This window comes from Nannospalax galili, unplaced genomic scaffold (assembly GCF_000622305.1).
Source record: "Nannospalax galili isolate Female #2095 unplaced genomic scaffold, S.galili_v1.0 scaffold543, whole genome shotgun sequence".
NCBI classification, from domain to species: domain Eukaryota; kingdom Metazoa; phylum Chordata; class Mammalia; order Rodentia; family Spalacidae; genus Nannospalax; species Nannospalax galili.
The window spans coordinates 4894980-4911918 of record NW_008352270.1 but is presented as its reverse complement, the minus strand read 5'-3'; the positions used below and the strand labels follow the sequence as shown (position 1 = coordinate 4911918).

At 41.9% G+C, this 16939-nt stretch overlaps 2 protein-coding genes across 2 annotated transcripts in view; one reads left to right on the top strand and one right to left on the bottom strand.

The window, feature by feature from the left end:
* Positions 1–2471, top strand: part of Kmo (kynurenine 3-monooxygenase) — a 47076-nt gene extending 44605 nt beyond the window's left edge. Inside the window, 2 exon segments of the mRNA XM_008849192.3 lie at positions 2138–2251; positions 2253–2471. Coding sequence (XP_008847414.3) covers positions 2138–2251; positions 2253–2312 — 174 coding nt within the window. The 3' untranslated portion in view covers positions 2313–2471.
* A 101-nt stretch (positions 2472–2572) lies between these two features.
* Opn3 (opsin 3) overlaps positions 2573–16939 on the bottom strand; it is a 37784-nt gene continuing 23417 nt past the window's right edge. The window contains exons 2-4 of the mRNA XM_008849180.3: positions 10396–10715; positions 6882–7133; positions 2573–4880 (exon numbers count right to left, since the gene is read on the bottom strand). Coding sequence (XP_008847402.1) covers positions 4617–4880; positions 6882–7133; positions 10396–10715 — 836 coding nt within the window. The 3' untranslated portion in view covers positions 2573–4616. The remainder of the gene's footprint in view (positions 4881–6881; positions 7134–10395; positions 10716–16939) is intronic.

The window sequence follows — 16939 nt, the reverse complement described above, 5'->3', positions numbered from 1 at the left end:
GGACTCTCATATGAACATTTGAAAATTGCCCTGTTCTGACTTTTTTCTAGTTCCCTGTCTAGAACTTGTTATGCTAATTTCTCTTGCCTTTACTTGTCCTTCACATCTTCTATTAAGGATTCAACAATTTTCTTTTCCACCTAGAGATAAGAGTTATGCAATTTGGGAGTGTTTTAGATAGACCCACTGAAGGGGTACTGCAATTGGTTCACCCTGCGTCCCTGTTCAGCATGAAAGAAGCCAGAGCGGTCGGCATCCCTATTCCCTATTGGCAATTTGGGTAACCCCTTCAGGGGATGGCGTGATAAGAATAGGAGGTAGGAACCGGCTAGGCAGTTAGGACAAAAAAGACCCCAAAGAAATGTAGCCAGTTTCTTGGCTAAAAGTCAAAATGTCCTTGGGCCTCCTAGCAACATACTCTGTTCGCCAAAAATGACGAACTTATTTGGGGGCTTTTATCTAATCCTTAAAAGATTTTAGGGTTACCTCTTCAGAGGGGGGGGATGTTGGAGGGGAGGGAGTGGGCATGGATTTAATCAAAACACCTTATATGCATTTATGAAATTCTCAAAGTTTTTGTGAAATTAAAAAAAAAATTTGTAGAGGAAAAAAAAAAGAAAAAGAAACAGTGGCTAATATTTCTCAGCTTTTTACTTTATGTTGACAATGTGATCCATTTTGACTTTTGCATTACACAATATTTTTATGGGTTTCATTTGTAAAATTGGACAGAACCGAATCACTTGTAAAACACTATCTCATTCCAACGGAATGGAATGTTACACTCATTTTGAGTAGTTGTCCCGGAGATGCCAAAAAGTGGAATTCAGGTTCCTGATTTTCTACTTTGGGAACTTTACCACTTTGTTCATTCAGTAGTTTCACTGTGTGTATAAGCATTTGCCTGGGTACTGTGATAAATAGATTGAGTCTCTACATGTGTTCAGGGGCTAATGGAGGAAATGGACAAGTAACGTGGAAATCACTGCATGGTGTGAGGAGAGGACAGGAGGAGGCAGGCAGTGAAGGCTGAAGAAGCATGAGCCAGGTGGCCCAGGGGAGAGGACAAGCATTTCAGCAGAGCTGGAAGGCAACATGTGGGTGTTAAGAATGGCCAGATGGGAAACTGGGGAAGCAAGCAGGGCCTTCAGAGTCCTGCATATTAGCTTAAGAAATGCTGAGAGACATGGGGGCTGGAGAGATGGCTCAGCAGTTAAGAGTACTGGCTGCTTTTGCAGAGTACCTAGTTCGATTCCCAGCACCCATATGGCAGCTAACTGATCCAGACTCTAACCCTCTTCTGGTTTCTGCTCCATAGGCACTGCACGACACGGGTACACTTAGGTACATGCTGGTATAACACGCATACGCTTAAAGTGAAAAAAAAAAAGTAAATGAGTGAATGAATGAATGAATAAATAAATAAATAAATATTTTAAAAAGAAAAGATGAGCTACGAAAGAAGGCTCAAAGACCCAGGTTTGGATTTTAGAAAGAAGCAAAATTTTCCATGTAGAGAATGGCTTGGAAAGTTCCAATATTTATAAGATTTATCTCTATAAGGTAAATAAAATAGGAGCTGTGGAGATTGCTCAGTGGGTAGAGTTCTTCCTGCACAATCATAAGGACCTGCGTTTATCTATCCAGCATACATGTAGAAGCTGGGCACACTGTTCATCTGTAACCCCAGGGCTGGGGGGTTGGCCAAGACGGGCAGATCCCAGGGGCCTGCTAGACAGAACAGCCAGCTTCCTGTTCAGTGAGAGAGTCTGTCTCCAAAAGTAAGTTGGAGAGAGGTAGAAGATACCTGACTTTGACCTTTGGCCTCTGCAGGTGCACACAATGGCAAGTGCACCCCCTACGTGTACACGCACACACACACACACACACACACACACACACACACACAGAACAAAATGGGATCCTTGACTTCAAAGAGATAAACCTATCAATAGGGAAAGAGCAGCAGACAGTGCACTGAAGTAAAGGCAGTGGTAGAGTCAGAGGTCAAGCAATTAAATGCTTTCAGGTTAAAACCCAAAAGGTGATTGTCAAGTTGTTTGGGGCATAAGAACAAATCTCATCTCAAGATTTCCACTTCTAGATACATGATTTGAGATTTTTGTTGTCTTTATAGGTGATAAACAAGGGACTTTTTTTCCTTGGATCTTTCATAGCCCTCGGAGGTGCATATCTACTTGTGCACCACATGTCCTGGAAACCTCTGGAATACTTGCGAAGACCAGCATGGAACTGGAATCACCGGCTTCTGGACTAGGAGCATGGGCCTGGTTCCTTGCACGTTGCACTGAGTCACTGGAACAGATTCTCTGTTTCACTAAACGGTGATAGAAAGGCCCTAGGTAGCAAATATTTGATTTCTTGGTAACCAAAATCAATGATGAAAAGCACATTTCCACCACCAACATATGTAATTCACTGCTGGAAAATAATTGTCAGCGTATAATTCAGTTCAGTAGACTTTATGTATTTGTTTGCAATTCTGCGAGGAAGAAACATGCAATTTTGGGTTGCAACATGTGGCTTTCCTGCCACCTTTGCATGCTTGGGTTGGGTCATTCTAAATTTAAAAAGGCAGTAACCAAGCTCTCTTTCACTTCTCAGAAATTAAGGCCCCAAAGGCCTCTGGGAAGACACATTAACACAATAATACCTTTTATTTTTTTAAGTGCTTGTAATAGGATGGAAACACACAGGATTGAAAACCACAGCTTGCTAAACACTATTTTTCCTTCATCACATGGTTGGAGCCTGGTTAACCACAGGACTCAGAGCCACTTGATAAAACCAGATGTGTCCTTGAGAGCTGGGGGAGGGCCAAAGCTCCAGTTTGAATATGTTTGATTTCTGAGTCTCTGGATACCAGAATTATGATCTTATGAAGATAAGAAAAAGGTTATTAATGCCATCTTAGTGAATGAAATATAGAAAGGACTTTTATTAATGAATATTTATATATACAAGTATAAAGGAAACAGGGATATCATTTTATAGAAATATGAAACTATACTGTATTCCATTTCACACACCAAGAAGTAGTTTTTTTGAACTTTATACTGCAGTGAACTTCATTCTCTAAAGTGCAGTTAGTGGAAACATTTCCTTCGTTCCTTCCTTCTTTGGTAGGCTCACTGGGGCATTTAGAGATTACTCAAATACTGTAATTAATGAGACAATACTGACTTGGAAGTAAAAAATTAGTTCATAAAAATGAAGCAATTTGGCGTTTTCTATACTGTCAGAGACATCCTTCAGTCTTAATAATTCATGTTTGGTGTGCTGGTTTGGAATACCCTGGTTTATACAACAGCTTCAATGAAGAAGGAAAATTTTAGATGTGCCAAGACACTTGGATTTGAGGAGCAATTTATGGGCAGTCACCTTTGTAAACTCTGTCCTGTTTTTAGGCAAGCAGGGGGTGGTGGGGGGGGCTTTTCCTTGTATCAATTCTCAGTCACCTCCTGCTCAAAATAATCTGTGTGCAAAATAGGACTTATTCGAGGGTAGCATATTCTATTCTCCAGGTATAAACAATGAGCCCCGGGAAAATGGTCTGTTCTCCAAGGGCTTACTGATAAGCAATGAACATTAAATAATAAATTGTATGGGTCCAGTGAGATGGCTCAGCAGGTAAATGTGCTTGCCATCAAGTCTGCCAACCTGTTTGATTCCAGGGACCCATGGTGGAAGGAAAGAACCGACTCCTGCAAGTTGTCCTTTAGCCTCCATATGCACACTCACACACACCTCTCTCTCTCTCCCTCTCTCTCTCTAATAAATAAATGTAATAAAAATTCAAATAATACATGTTATAAATGTACTAAACCACTTATTTTCATCCCTCTTCAAATGTAATGTCTGTTTGCTGGGAACTCCGAAGTGCAGAACCTCTAACAAAATGGTGGTCAATGATTGAAAGGAAAAGAAAATCATACTGAGCTCATGTTTGAAATGAAACAGAGACATTACTCTGCCCTCAACACCCTCTTCTCCACACATGCTCTCCACTATCCTATCTTTAACCATCCGCGTGATCAGTGTGAAGTCTCCTCGTTGCTATGATGCAGTATCTTCTGGAAATTTCTCAGTGATTCTGAAGCCCTCTTAGTCATATGACACATAGGACAACAGTCTTATTTTCAGATAAAAGTAGGGGATTGATTTATTATCTTTAATAAACTTAATTGGTTAAACACACAACATGACACAGGACTCAACACAGCAGCACACTCAAGACGTCCTATCTATTTATTGCACATGTGTGTAGGACAGTTATTTTTACAGTGAAATATCTTTGAGAAAAAAGTATATTATGTGCTTTGGCAAATACATTCATTAAAAAATATATTTGAAATGCTAGTTTCTAACATATTAGATGATGGTGCCAGTTGCCCATCTTGTGCCTCTAGCGTTTTCTCATGTTTAAAAGCACCCATTGAATTAAGAAGTCTTTGTCTTCCTCAGTCACTTCATGAGGGCAGATTTCCTGCTGAGCCACAGAGGTTCTGTTGATAATATACTAAGTGGATTTCCAGAACAATCCAGACAACAGAAGTCCAAATGGGGCATCTAATCCAAGGCTCCATCTTCAATTCCTATAAAGGACGAACTTGGATGACGTCGACCTTGGATACATTGGTTCTGTCACTGTCATCGGCCGACAGGGACTCATCACTGGTGATAATAAAAATGATGGAGGAAGAATTGAAAGTCACTTTCTTCTTTGGCCTGTCCCCATCCTTCTGTGACATCACAATGGGCCTGATCTGCATCTCACTTTCAGCTGGTGGTAGGTTTTTAGCCGGCCGCTGGCATCTCAACAGCCGAAAACACAGGAGTTGCAGAAGGGACCTTCGAAACTGGGCAGAGAAAAAGATAACAATGAATTGATTATTAACTAAACGTCTGGTTCTTAATCTGGATTAAAGGTCAAGAAAATTAGTTGAAAGTAATTTGGGTTTTCCTTTTCATCTCGTGTGTGTGTATGTGTGTGTGTGTGTGTGTGTGCAGGTGTGTGTGAATGTATGAAAGTGTATATGTGTGTGTGATGGTATGTGTGCAGGTGCATGTGAATGTATGAAAGTGTATATGTGTGTGTGATGGTATGTGTGCAGGTGCATGTGTGTACAGAGGCCAGAGGTCAACCACAGGTGCTGTTCTTATGGTATCAACCATCTTGTCTTTTAAGACCGAGACATGGGGCCTGGTCAGTGAGCTCCAGGGATCCACCTATCTCCAGCTTCCCAGAGCTGGGATAACATGCACGCCACCACACCCAGCTTTTTACATGGGTGCTGGAGACTAAATTCAGGCCCTCATGCTTGGACAGCAGGGACTGTACCAACTGAACCATCTCTCAACCCCTTGCTTTTTCTTTATAACTGATGTAGGTGGATTTACACTGTAATGTTCAGTTCTACGTAGGCCCTCCCTTGAGTTTTAGGTCTTTCTTATAAATCTTATTAACTAGATACATAAGAAAATTTTAATCCTTTATAATCTCTATGACTTTGGTATGCATATATCTTCTCCCAGGGCAGCTTTGCCTGTGAGTTTAAAGGATTATGAACATGAGCTCAGCTCATAAATACACAGTGAGCACTTCTTGAGTAACAGCCACTGTGCTGTGCTCAAGAGATACTGGCCACAGTGGTGTTCCCAGCCTGCTGGACTCACTAATGTTCTTAACTGAGTGAAGAGTGTTTTATCCTATTGAGATCATTAACCATTTAGGTGGAAAATACTCTAGTGGGGAGTACCAGGTTCATGTGTGTGTGGTTCTCAGTGTCCTAGGCACCACACTAAACTGCGTCTCTCAGGCCCTCTCAGGGCCTTTCTATAAGAACCCCAGTGGCCAAGGTCTGATGAAAGGAGCATCACAATGTGCAGGGGACATAGATTCTGTTTTGATAGCACAGAAAACGTCCTATCTCCACCAAATGACCTAGATCTAGACCTAGTCCTCGGGAGACTGTAAGCACTCCTTCCTTGCCAATCTCCTGAAATACTGGGGCTGCTTGTTAATTATTAAGTCTACCATGACAAACAGAACATAAAAACACGAAGCTAACTTGTTAGTCATTTAAACAATTAAATTTGTTTTTATTTTGTGTGTATGAGTATTTTGCCTGCATACATGTAAGTGCACCCATGCTATGCAATGCCCACAGAGGCCAGAAGTCCTCTTCTTCTGTCTGATCCCCTGGAACTGGAGTTATGGGTGGTTGTCATGCCCCACGAGGGTACTGGGAACCTGATCCAGGTCCTCTGCAAGAGTGGCAAGTGCTCTTAACCACTCAGCCATCTCTCCAGCCTACTACTTTTGAAAAAGATTTTTAAATTTTATGTATGTATGTATGTATGTATGTATGTATTTATGTGTGTGTGTGTGTGTTTGTCATGCCCCACAAGGGTACTGGGAACCTAATCCAGGTCCTCTGCAAGAGTGGCAAGTGCTCTTAACCACTCAGCCATCTCTCCAGCCTACTACTTTTGAAAAAGATTTTTAAATTTTATGTATGTATGTATGTATGTATGTATGTATGTATGTATGTATGTGTGTGTGTGTGTATGTGTATGTGCTGTGTGCACATTTGTACGGAGAACTGTAGAGGCCAGAAGAGAGGTTAAATCCCCTCGGGATGGAGTTACGGCAGCTGTGAGCCTCCTGATGTGGGTGCTAGGAATTGAACTCTGGTCCTCTGGAAGAGCTGCAAGCACTCTTAACTGCTGAACCATCTCTCTTTTACAAACTTCTTGAGTTTTTTAATTATCGACACTGTTCTAAATTGTTGCACCACATAAAATCTATTTTCTACTAGTTCCCCAGGTAGAAAAAGGCACTTAATTCCAGAGCTTACCTTTCTGATCATGAAGATATAGATAACCGTATTGTACACAGTGGTTGATTTAGCGAAGAGATAAGAAACAATAGACACTAGTGGAGAGACCAGGTATCCATAGCCATTAACCAACAAGAACCGGACCACTATATAAGGCATCCAGCAAGTCACGAAGACAAAGACCATCAAAAAGCACATTTTGGCCACTTTCTTTTCATATCTTAAAATCTTGATCACTTGAATTGTCTGAAGATCTTCAACACAGCGAAGCTGGAGAAAGAAGGAAGGAAAGGGCTGAAAAATGGTTCCTTTTCCTTGACTGCTTTTTGGGGATCTGATAAGCAGTTACCATCACCATAACTGGCCCTGCGTTTGTGGAAAAAGAAATGGAGCTGGACCATGGAAAGCTGACTTCTAATCCAAAGCCCCACCTTAATCCCTGTGGGCCTCAGTCCCCTCAACTGAAACCTACCGTGGGGGGGTGCACACCTCCCACGGCACATGTACAAAGGTCAAGGACAACCTGAAGCATGGGTCTTCACCTTCACCTTGCTTGAGACAGCCCCTCTTAGTTGTTTGCCACTGTCTATGCCTGGCTATCTGGCCTGCAGTCTTCCAGGGCTTCTCCCGTCCCTCCCTTCCATCCTGCTGTGGGAGTGCTGGGATTAGGCACCCACCACTATGCTGTACCCAGCTTTGCCGAGGTTCTGTGGATTCCAACTCAAGTCATCAGGCATGCATAGCAAGCATTATCCACTGATCCATCTCCCCAGTCCATTTTAATATTTTAATATTAACATTTCTGATTTACTAAATAAGGATGAAATAAATTATTTTGCCCAGATCTTCAGTTTCCTAAAAGACAGCCTGAAAGGGTCAGTGCAGAACAATCTCTTCAAGATCCAGAAAACTGTTTTGTCTGGAGCGCTGATTAACGAATTCTCCAGCCAGGAAACAAGCTCATGCCATGCCAGGCATCTGCAGAGAGAAGCCCGCAGCGGTCTGGATAAGAACCTCATCCCAAATGAGCTCTCACTGGGAACTGCCACAGCTTTCAATTCACTGCGAATGAATATAAAGTGGGGTTTGATGCAGTTTGTGGTGGGATTCATGGGAATTGTTTGCTGGGGAAATCACTTGGAATAAGCCAGGGAGCCCCGTTCCTCTGACGAGAACTATGCTACGCTTCCTGTGTCCCCAGAGGCTGGAGGAGTAATGACATAGATACAAAGTTGAGTTTCTTGGATGGAAAGTGCTTCAGAGATTATCCTATTATCATGTATCAAGGTGAGGCAAAGAATCTCTTACACACCAAAAATGGGTCCTTAAATAGAAATGGTTGTTTCTGAGCATTGTAAGAAGCTACACTAATTTTGCTACAAGAATACAAATACTTTAATGTTGATTTTTTTTAAGAGATCTGGAAAATTGGTGATGCTAGCTAGTACTGATGATATTAGACTAGAAAATCTGTTGCATTTCCTTAGTGGCGGATATTTCTGTTGAGTGAGAACTGGTACAAAATATATTTTAAAAATCTAAATCCCAGTGTGGTGGCACGGCCTTTAATCCCAGCACTCGGGAGGCAGAGGCAGGCAGATCTCTGTGAGTTCAAGGTCATCCCGGTCTACACAGTGAGTTCCAGGGGCTGCAGGGAGACCCTGTCTCAAAAAGACAAAAAAAAAAAAAAAAAAAAAAAAAAAAAAAAAAAAAAAAACAACTAAATCCCTTTAATCTAAACATGCTTCTTTTAGAAATTTATACTAGGAAAATAATCAGAGATATGCACCAAAATCTAGGCACATGATTGTCTCCATAGAGATACTGATGTGTCTAACAAACGTCTCAATTTGCAAGAGATTTGAAGAGTAAATTTTAGTGTATCCATTCTTTGGGCTATTGGACAAGGGGTGTACATCAGTGGTGGTGTAGTTGGCTAGTATGTGTAAGGTCCTGGGTGGTTCCCTAGAACCACCCTTACCAAATGCTGACATGATTGATGCCAAATGCAGTATATAGAGGTAAAAAAACACCAGACACCAGGAGCACAATTGGCTGCCAGGAGTAAGCAGTCCACATCACCATACAGTCCTTTGCAGTTTCCTTTTGAATGTTTATTTTGCACATATATTACCTAACCAAATAAAATTTTTAAGTGGGCCAGGTGTGGTAGAGTATGTCTTTAATCCTAGCACTCACAAGACAGAGGCAGATGGATCTCTGTGAGTTCGAAGCCAGCCTGGTCTTCATGGAAAACTGCAGGACAGCCAGGTCTACCTAGTGAGACTCTGTATTACAAAAAACAATGTATTGTATTTCAGTAAATCAAGTGCACCTTTTTGTTCTAGTATTGTAAAAATCCAGGGAGAATTCTTTATAGACATTATTTTAAACGTGTTAATGGAATTTTAATATATTTTAATTGGCATTCCTAAATTATTGATATCATCTAAAATTGTATTTAAGAAAAATTATTCTCATTAAAATCATGTATTGAGATTAATAAATAAGGAAACATGGAAATTAAAATATTTGACTTAAAAAGGTTTATTTTTATTTTATTTTGTGCATGAGTGTTTTACATGCATGTATGTGTATCATGTGTATGCCTAGTGCCCACAGAGACCAAAAAGGGTATCAGATCCCCTGGAACATAAGTTACAGATGGTTGCTAGTCACCATGTGGGTGCCAGGAACCAGGTCCTCCGCAAAAGCAGCCAGTACTCTTAACTGCTGAGTCACCTCTCCAGTCCCACAAGACCTCATTTCAATGACAGCCCTCATCTCCACTCTACTATGCATTGCCCCTCCCGGAATAAGGAAATACAGGCAAAGTACTTGCACAAAGTTCTCTGTTGAGGTAGCAACACAGGCAAATCTCTTTCCATTTTTTATCACTTCCCCTATCCTTCACCCCTTCTCTTGATTTGTGTTCTGTTTGTAACTCATTCCAAAACTAATCACTGATTACCTCTAACAAGTAAGAAAGCGTCAGTGTCAAGAAAATGACTTCAAGAAAGCTCTTGAAGTCAGTTTGGCAACAGCACATCACAGCTGGGAGGAAGGAAATGGCAAGTGTCTGAAGTAAAAGTTGCCACATGACTGTGCCCCACTCTGACAGTTATGCACACGTCACCCTCGCTGGTTCCCATATAAAACCTGGTTCTAGAGCTTGACAACTCTTACAGCCTCTGGTAGTTCGTTCATGTGATTGTGAATGAATAAAATTGTGGGACTTGTAGAATTCTCTTTTTTAGAATTCTTAAATTTTAAGAGTGGGGTTGACATTGTCCATCTGCCTTTTCCTCATTCCTTTTGGTTTAGGGGATGACATACGGACAGTAAAGGTTATGCCCCATTGATCTTTTTCGGGAATGAATCACAGTGCAAACTTCTACTCATCAGGAAGCCGTGTAAAATTGTTCAACTCTGGGCAACCAAGTGATTGTGTAGGAAGAGTTTGGTTCTTTTCACACCAGAAGCTGCATGTGGACATGGTTTAAGGAAAGGTTATCCACAGTCTTCAACTCACCATTCGAACTGAATACAGAATATGACCATAGCAATGGGCTATGATGCCCATGGGCACCACCAGGCAGCCGAGAAACAAGAAGAGCACAAACGAGGAGTCGTTGGCGTCCTTGGATTTCCAGTCCACGGTGCAGCCCAGTCCATGCACGTCCAGGATGTATCTGTTCCATCCCAGGAGAGGTGCTCCTGCCCATGCCAAAGAGTAGAGCCAGATGTAGGTAATGGCCCTCCAAGCCCAGGAAAAACTGATCACTCTGGCATGGACCACACGGATATAACGTTCATAGGCCAGAACAGTGAGGGTGGTGATGGAAACAAAGCCTGCAAGAAGAGAATGTAGAGTATGGGGCAGGGGGAAATCACAGAAAAATCACACATTCACATTCCATCAGAAATACCATATAGAGAACCTGAGGCCCATGGAGTGCTCTAGAAACACCAAGAGCTCCTGGAGGATAGCACCCCAGGAAACCCAACTAGAAATGTGCCTACCTATAAAAGGAAATGTTGAATTAAAAAATGACCTGTACAGTATAGGACAAAGATCAGAGCACTAAGATCAGTTCTGCTCCCAAGATGCTGCTGGGACAGAAATTTCACTCTGGAGTGAGTCGCTTACATGTCTCCTGTAGCTTTGCCTTTGTTCAACTGATGGGTGACAAAGGCACAGTTGGGTTCCTCAAACTCAGACTGGCCAGTCAGTACATTGTGGCCAAGGGCTGACTTAGCCTATCTAGGAGATGCCAGCATAGCAACTGTTCACAATTCCTTGGATTCCATACAAGGTGGGGGACGTCTCCTGTGCCCTGGTCTTCATTTATACCTCAATTTTACAGCAAATCCATTTTAACAGAGTTATTTGTGTATTTCTCCCAAGAGTGATTTTTTTTTTTTTTTTGTCTTTTTGAGACAGGGTCTTCCTGTAGCTCCAGCTGGAACTCGCTATGTAGGCCAGACTGGCCTTGAACTCACAGAGATCTGCCTGCCTCTACCAAGAGTGGTTTTTATTCACTTGACAAGCCCGGGGCACTGTGGTGACACTGAGGACCCAGTGGTGACTGAGAGGCAGAACTCTAAGGTGTCTGAAGGGCATGTAGGTGTACAAACAAGTGTACTGTGTTAAGGTGACACATGCCACCATTGTGACACAGTGTGTTAGAGTCACAGGAAAGGACATTTGTTCACAAGGCAGGAGCAGCACACCTTCAGGGAGAATGAAGAGTCGTGGAACAGATCACTCTCACAAAAAAGGACAGGAAAGTGTCAATGAACAAAGAGGATTCAGAGACGCCTGGCTTGGAGTAGACGGAAAGAGAAATTAAGAGAGCGCAAATGAAGCCTCACTGGGAGAGGCTCTGATTTCTTGAGAAGGTTGGGTTTGTTTTTGCTGTATTTAAACCCTTTTCTGTATGAAATATTAAATTGAAAATCTACTGCTTCTTTGTAGTTTTTCATCATGAAAGTGACACATTAGATTCTTTTTCTTCCTCCTTTTTCTTCAGAATGAACACTCATTCGGGCAGTAGCACAGAACTAGAAACATCATTAATGATATAGAAAGCAACCTGAAGGTTATTGCTGTGGTCAGGCAAGACACAATGGGGCCCAACTTGGATAATATTAAAGGCGTCAAGCCAAGGCCACATCCTGGAGATTCTAGCACTTGACACCAGCAGAATACGCCTGTTTGTTGAATGAAAGGAGTGAAGGAGAGAGGAGTTGGAAACGACCTGGAGATTTCTAGCTTGCCCATGAGCACAGAATGATGACATTGACCAAAGTTTAGGCTATAAGGGATGTATGATGGATGTACATTAATCTTCATTGTCAAGTTGACTGGAATTAAAGTCACTTAGGAAACTGAGGTATCCCTCTGGATCTGTGCGAATATTTCCAGAAAGGACTAATGGAGGAGAGGAGACCAAGCTGAATGTGGGTGGGACTTGGGTAGAATGGGGGTGGGGGTAGACAGCATTCCCCTTCCTCTGCTTTAAGACGAGCCATGGCCTGAGCTGCCACGCTCCACAACATGAGCCAAAATAAATCCTTCGTTCCTTCCTTGAGGCTGTTTTGTCCACAGAAGTCACTAATACAGAGTATGACATGGAAAAGAAAATGAAACTGAACTCCCCGTAGCACACTGAAGTGTTTGCTATATTTGTGGCTAGACTGAGGTTAGAAAAAGGATCTAAGAGAGAAGAAAGGTAAGGCTGGTCTTCTAAGAAGCAGAACAAAGGTGTTGGGGTGCTGAGCACACTCGGGGAGGAGGGCAGTCCCAATTCCTTCTCTACCTGGTTCCATAACTTCCACTGAGTCAGAGAATCTTTTCAGGCTTTGGTGGTTGTTTTTATTAAATAAGATAAAATAAAATAAAATACCTTGTAAAGTCTTGTGATTCTGTTATTAGAAAAGTGTGGAATGAAGAGAAGTCTGACTCAGAAATTGGCAAACAGTTCATGTTCATTAGAATTTTTTTTTTTTTTTGGTGTTTGCAGGGGTGGAGGAAGCAGTATTTCCAGTTTCTGATACACATGACATACACCAAGCATTTGCTGAATAAATAACTGAATAAGCTTTAATGATTAAAAGATGGAGTATTGGAAGACAGTTTTAGGAAATTCTTGAGTCAGCTGTGAATTGGCATAGATTGTCAAATGGTACTCCCAATTCAAATTCTAAAACTAATTAGATGTATTGTTTCAGAAATCTCTTTTTACTCTATTAACATTTTATATAAAGAATAGTGTGTCCTTTAATTATACTCCTAGAAGGACATCTAGAAACCTAAAGCAAATGACATTAAAAAGTTGACAGTAAAGAAATGCTGCTAATGGAGTTAGACAGGCGGCTCAGCAGTTAAGAGCACTGGCTGCTCTTGCAGAAGACCTGGGCTCAGTTCCCAGCACCCACACAGCTGCTAACAACTATCTGTAACTCCAGTTCCAGGGGATTCTACGCCCTCTTCTGGCCTCTGTGGGCATTGCTCGCATGTGGTACACTTAGATGCAGGCAAAACACTCTTACACATAAAATAAAAATAAATAAATAAAATGGTTTTAAAAATACTGCTAATTTCATTTAGCTTACAAACTTTCTTATTAAATATAATGACATCTGATTTATAATTAACATCAAATGCTAAAAGAGTTTGGCCTTCAGCCTGTAGTTAATTACACTGAATACAATTTAGCTCTTCACAGACAAGAAAACTTTGTGCAAAGAATTTCACTGTTGTAATTTAATATGTCTCAGTACACTTTAGAGATGAATAAATGAGTTTTTATGGAAAGGCTGGTGTGTGCATACGATGATGTTCATGTGTTAATTTATTCATTCAGTCATTAACTATAATTGCCTATCTACGTGTGTCCATCATTGTGTCAGAAGTCAGTGTACAGAGATCCTTGTAGCTTCCAGTGCCTCGTAGAAATTAAAATCCAGTGGTCAGCCAGAAAAAAATTTAAACAAGTAAATTAGTGAACTGCAATGAATGCGAAGACAAAGAGTAGCATAAGGCCTGGGGAGAGAGAAGACACACAGAGGGGTATAGGAACATTGTCAAGGTGACAGAGCTGAGCATGATGATAAACCGGGTTACTGGAAGATAGCAAATTTATCTGATTAGTTAGGTCAAAAAGATTTTCTAATCTGTTATTATAGCTTTGTTGGTTGTTGGTTTTTATTGTGCCTGTGTATTAGCTAGCACTTTTTGAGACAGGGTCTTCCTGTAGCTCCATCTGTCCTGGAACTCACTATGTAGACCAGGCTGGCCTTGAATTCACAGAGATCTGCCTGCCTCGGCCTCCAGAGTGCTGGGATTAAAGGCGCGCGCCACCACGCCTGGCTTTGCACTTTAACTTTTGAGTGCTTCATTTAAGTGACCAACATTTCGTACCATAGCAGGGGAACAAGGCTTGCTTTTCTCAAGCCCTCCTGGACCCAGTTAAAAGAATCTAAACTATAGCTTTACTCTTCTTGACAAAATAGAGTTCCCTGACTTCTTCGGCACTTTATTTACCAATGAGTTTTGATTCTGAGGCAAATTGGAGAGATAGTTCAGTTGGAAAAGTGCTTGTCCGGCACCACCTCCTGGCCAGCACCACCTCCTGGCCAGCATCACCTCCTGGCCAGCATCACCTCCTGTCTGGCACCACCTCCTGGCCAGCACCACCTCCTGGCTAGCACCACATCCTGTATGGTACAACCTATGAGGAACAGACTGGTATATAACATTCTTAAAAGTATAAAAGTTCTACCTATAGACTTTTCAAGGTAGATTGAAAATATGAGCACATGTGCATATTGAAACCACATTAGAAAAATCAGGCCCAAGAACACACCAGACCAATGAACACTGCAACACCCTCACCTGGACCCTGAATGTGGGCAGACAATGAGATGGCCCCATTGACCTCTCATCTGACCACCTGGTGTGTGTGCCACCAAGAATTGGACAAGACAAAGAACTGACTCTGGTGCTTCAGTTCAGCTGAGTCCCCACTGCTTGACACTGATCCACTCGAATTGCAGTCAGTCTGCCCATCTGTCCACCCAGACTGGGTCCTGTGCCTCTGCAGCTCAACTCTGCAGCTTGGCTTGAATCTGCAACCCTGAAGCTGAGCTGTGTGCCTCAGAGAGCTCTCTACTGGGTTTCTTAATGTCCAAACACCTGCAGTGACTCTCTTTACAACTCACTCAACTCACTGCCTCTGCCTCCATTAAGGCCTTTTAATACCTTTTGAAGCTATTCTATAACCTAAATAGTAAGCAGATTACTGTGATATGTGTAACATATGATCTGAAAGTTAATATTAGTAATTAATTTTGGAAAAAAGAACCCGTGTTTGCCAACTGCTAGCTATCAAGGGAAATTGGGACTAACTGGCAAAGGGAACCAACAGAGTTTGTGAATTTATTGTTAATCCATATATTCTGACACTGGAAAAACATGAATGTGTCTATGTTTTTGATTTATTGCACTCAACAGTGATACAAATGTTAACATTTAAAAATCAAGTTATTGCTTCCCATTTACAAAATATACACAATGAATTATAAATATTTTAGTGATTTTTGAAGCAAGCGAGCAAGGAACTTGGCAATGTGGCACTCGGTTGGGGCAATGCACACACTCCAACAATGCACTTGGTGATCTAAAACACTCACCTGGATGCACTATGCACACCCCCACCCCACTCTGGACAATGCATCAGTGACTCTCCTTTCATAAAGTTTCTATTCAAATATGTTCCTGGGTGTGTCCAGGTATAGGAGCGAGGGGACCCATCTCACATGGGCTGGATTTGGGTACATGCAAAATAAAACAAACTGTTCTCTGAGTGAACTCTTAGGGAGAGTCCCTTTTTACCATCTTATGCCTATGCATAATTGGGTGTACACATGATTAAAATCAGAGGTATCATGGGAAGGGCCAAGAGCAATACAGAGAAGGTTACCTAACCCAAATCCATGTGTGGAGATCAGAGGACAACTTATAGGAGTTGGTTCTCTGCTTCTCCCCTGTGGGACCCAGGACAGAAGTCAGGTCATCAGCTACTTGCTCACTATCCTGCAAGTTTTTTTTAATGATCTACCTATCTAGCAACTCAATTTTGTTAAAAGGAAATCATGGGGGACTGATTGAGTGATCATTCATTTCTGCAGTATTTTCACCTACATTTTAAATCTCCCATACTGTCATCTACCTTGTCGCATATTTCCCTGGCGACTCTGCACAGTAAGACTAATTTTTCTTTGGTAGGGAGTAACCCGGCCTTTACAAATTCAGAGAAGGGTGATGGAGGAAAGAAGTCCCTAAGGCACTGGAAGCTCATCATTAGGGAGCGTGAAGGTAAACAAAGAATGGAGATCTAGACCCTTCCAAACAGTGGAGAACTAGACCCTTTCAAACAATCCCTGCATAGCCATGGGGCAGGACTATGTGCCCTTAGCGTTCTAAAGACTAGAGTCTACAAAATCAAATCTAGCTGTGCTGCTCACGTCTTCCCTAAACTGCCAGCTGTTCAGACGGAGCTGGCAGCTTTGCTAAATGCTGACAACAGTCTCTCAAGCTGGAAAAGACAGCTGTACACAATTACAGGAATGTGCTATGTGCTGAAACAGCTGTCTGAGATCTGGAGAATGCAATGGAGGCAGGACTTACCTCTGCCTGGGGAAATACTGGGGCATTTTATAGAGAAGTGATTTTTGAATTCATGAATGCAGGGAGTTTATCAAGTTGATAAGCATGTGGTACTTCAAGGTCAAGAAGTACATATACACAATGGTACTATATACACAATGGGACTGGAGAGAACTCTTAGATGGCTTAGCGATTAAGAGGGCGCTCCACTCTTGCAAAGGACCCAGGTACAGTTCCCAGCACCCACATGGCAGCCTACAACTGCCTGCAACTCCAGTTCTGTGGTATCCAATGCCCTCTTCTGGCACACACGCACGCACACACATGCACGCTCACATTAAATCTTTTTTTTTTTTTTAAAGAATATACAGGGGCTGGAGAGATGGCTCAGTGGTTAAGAGAA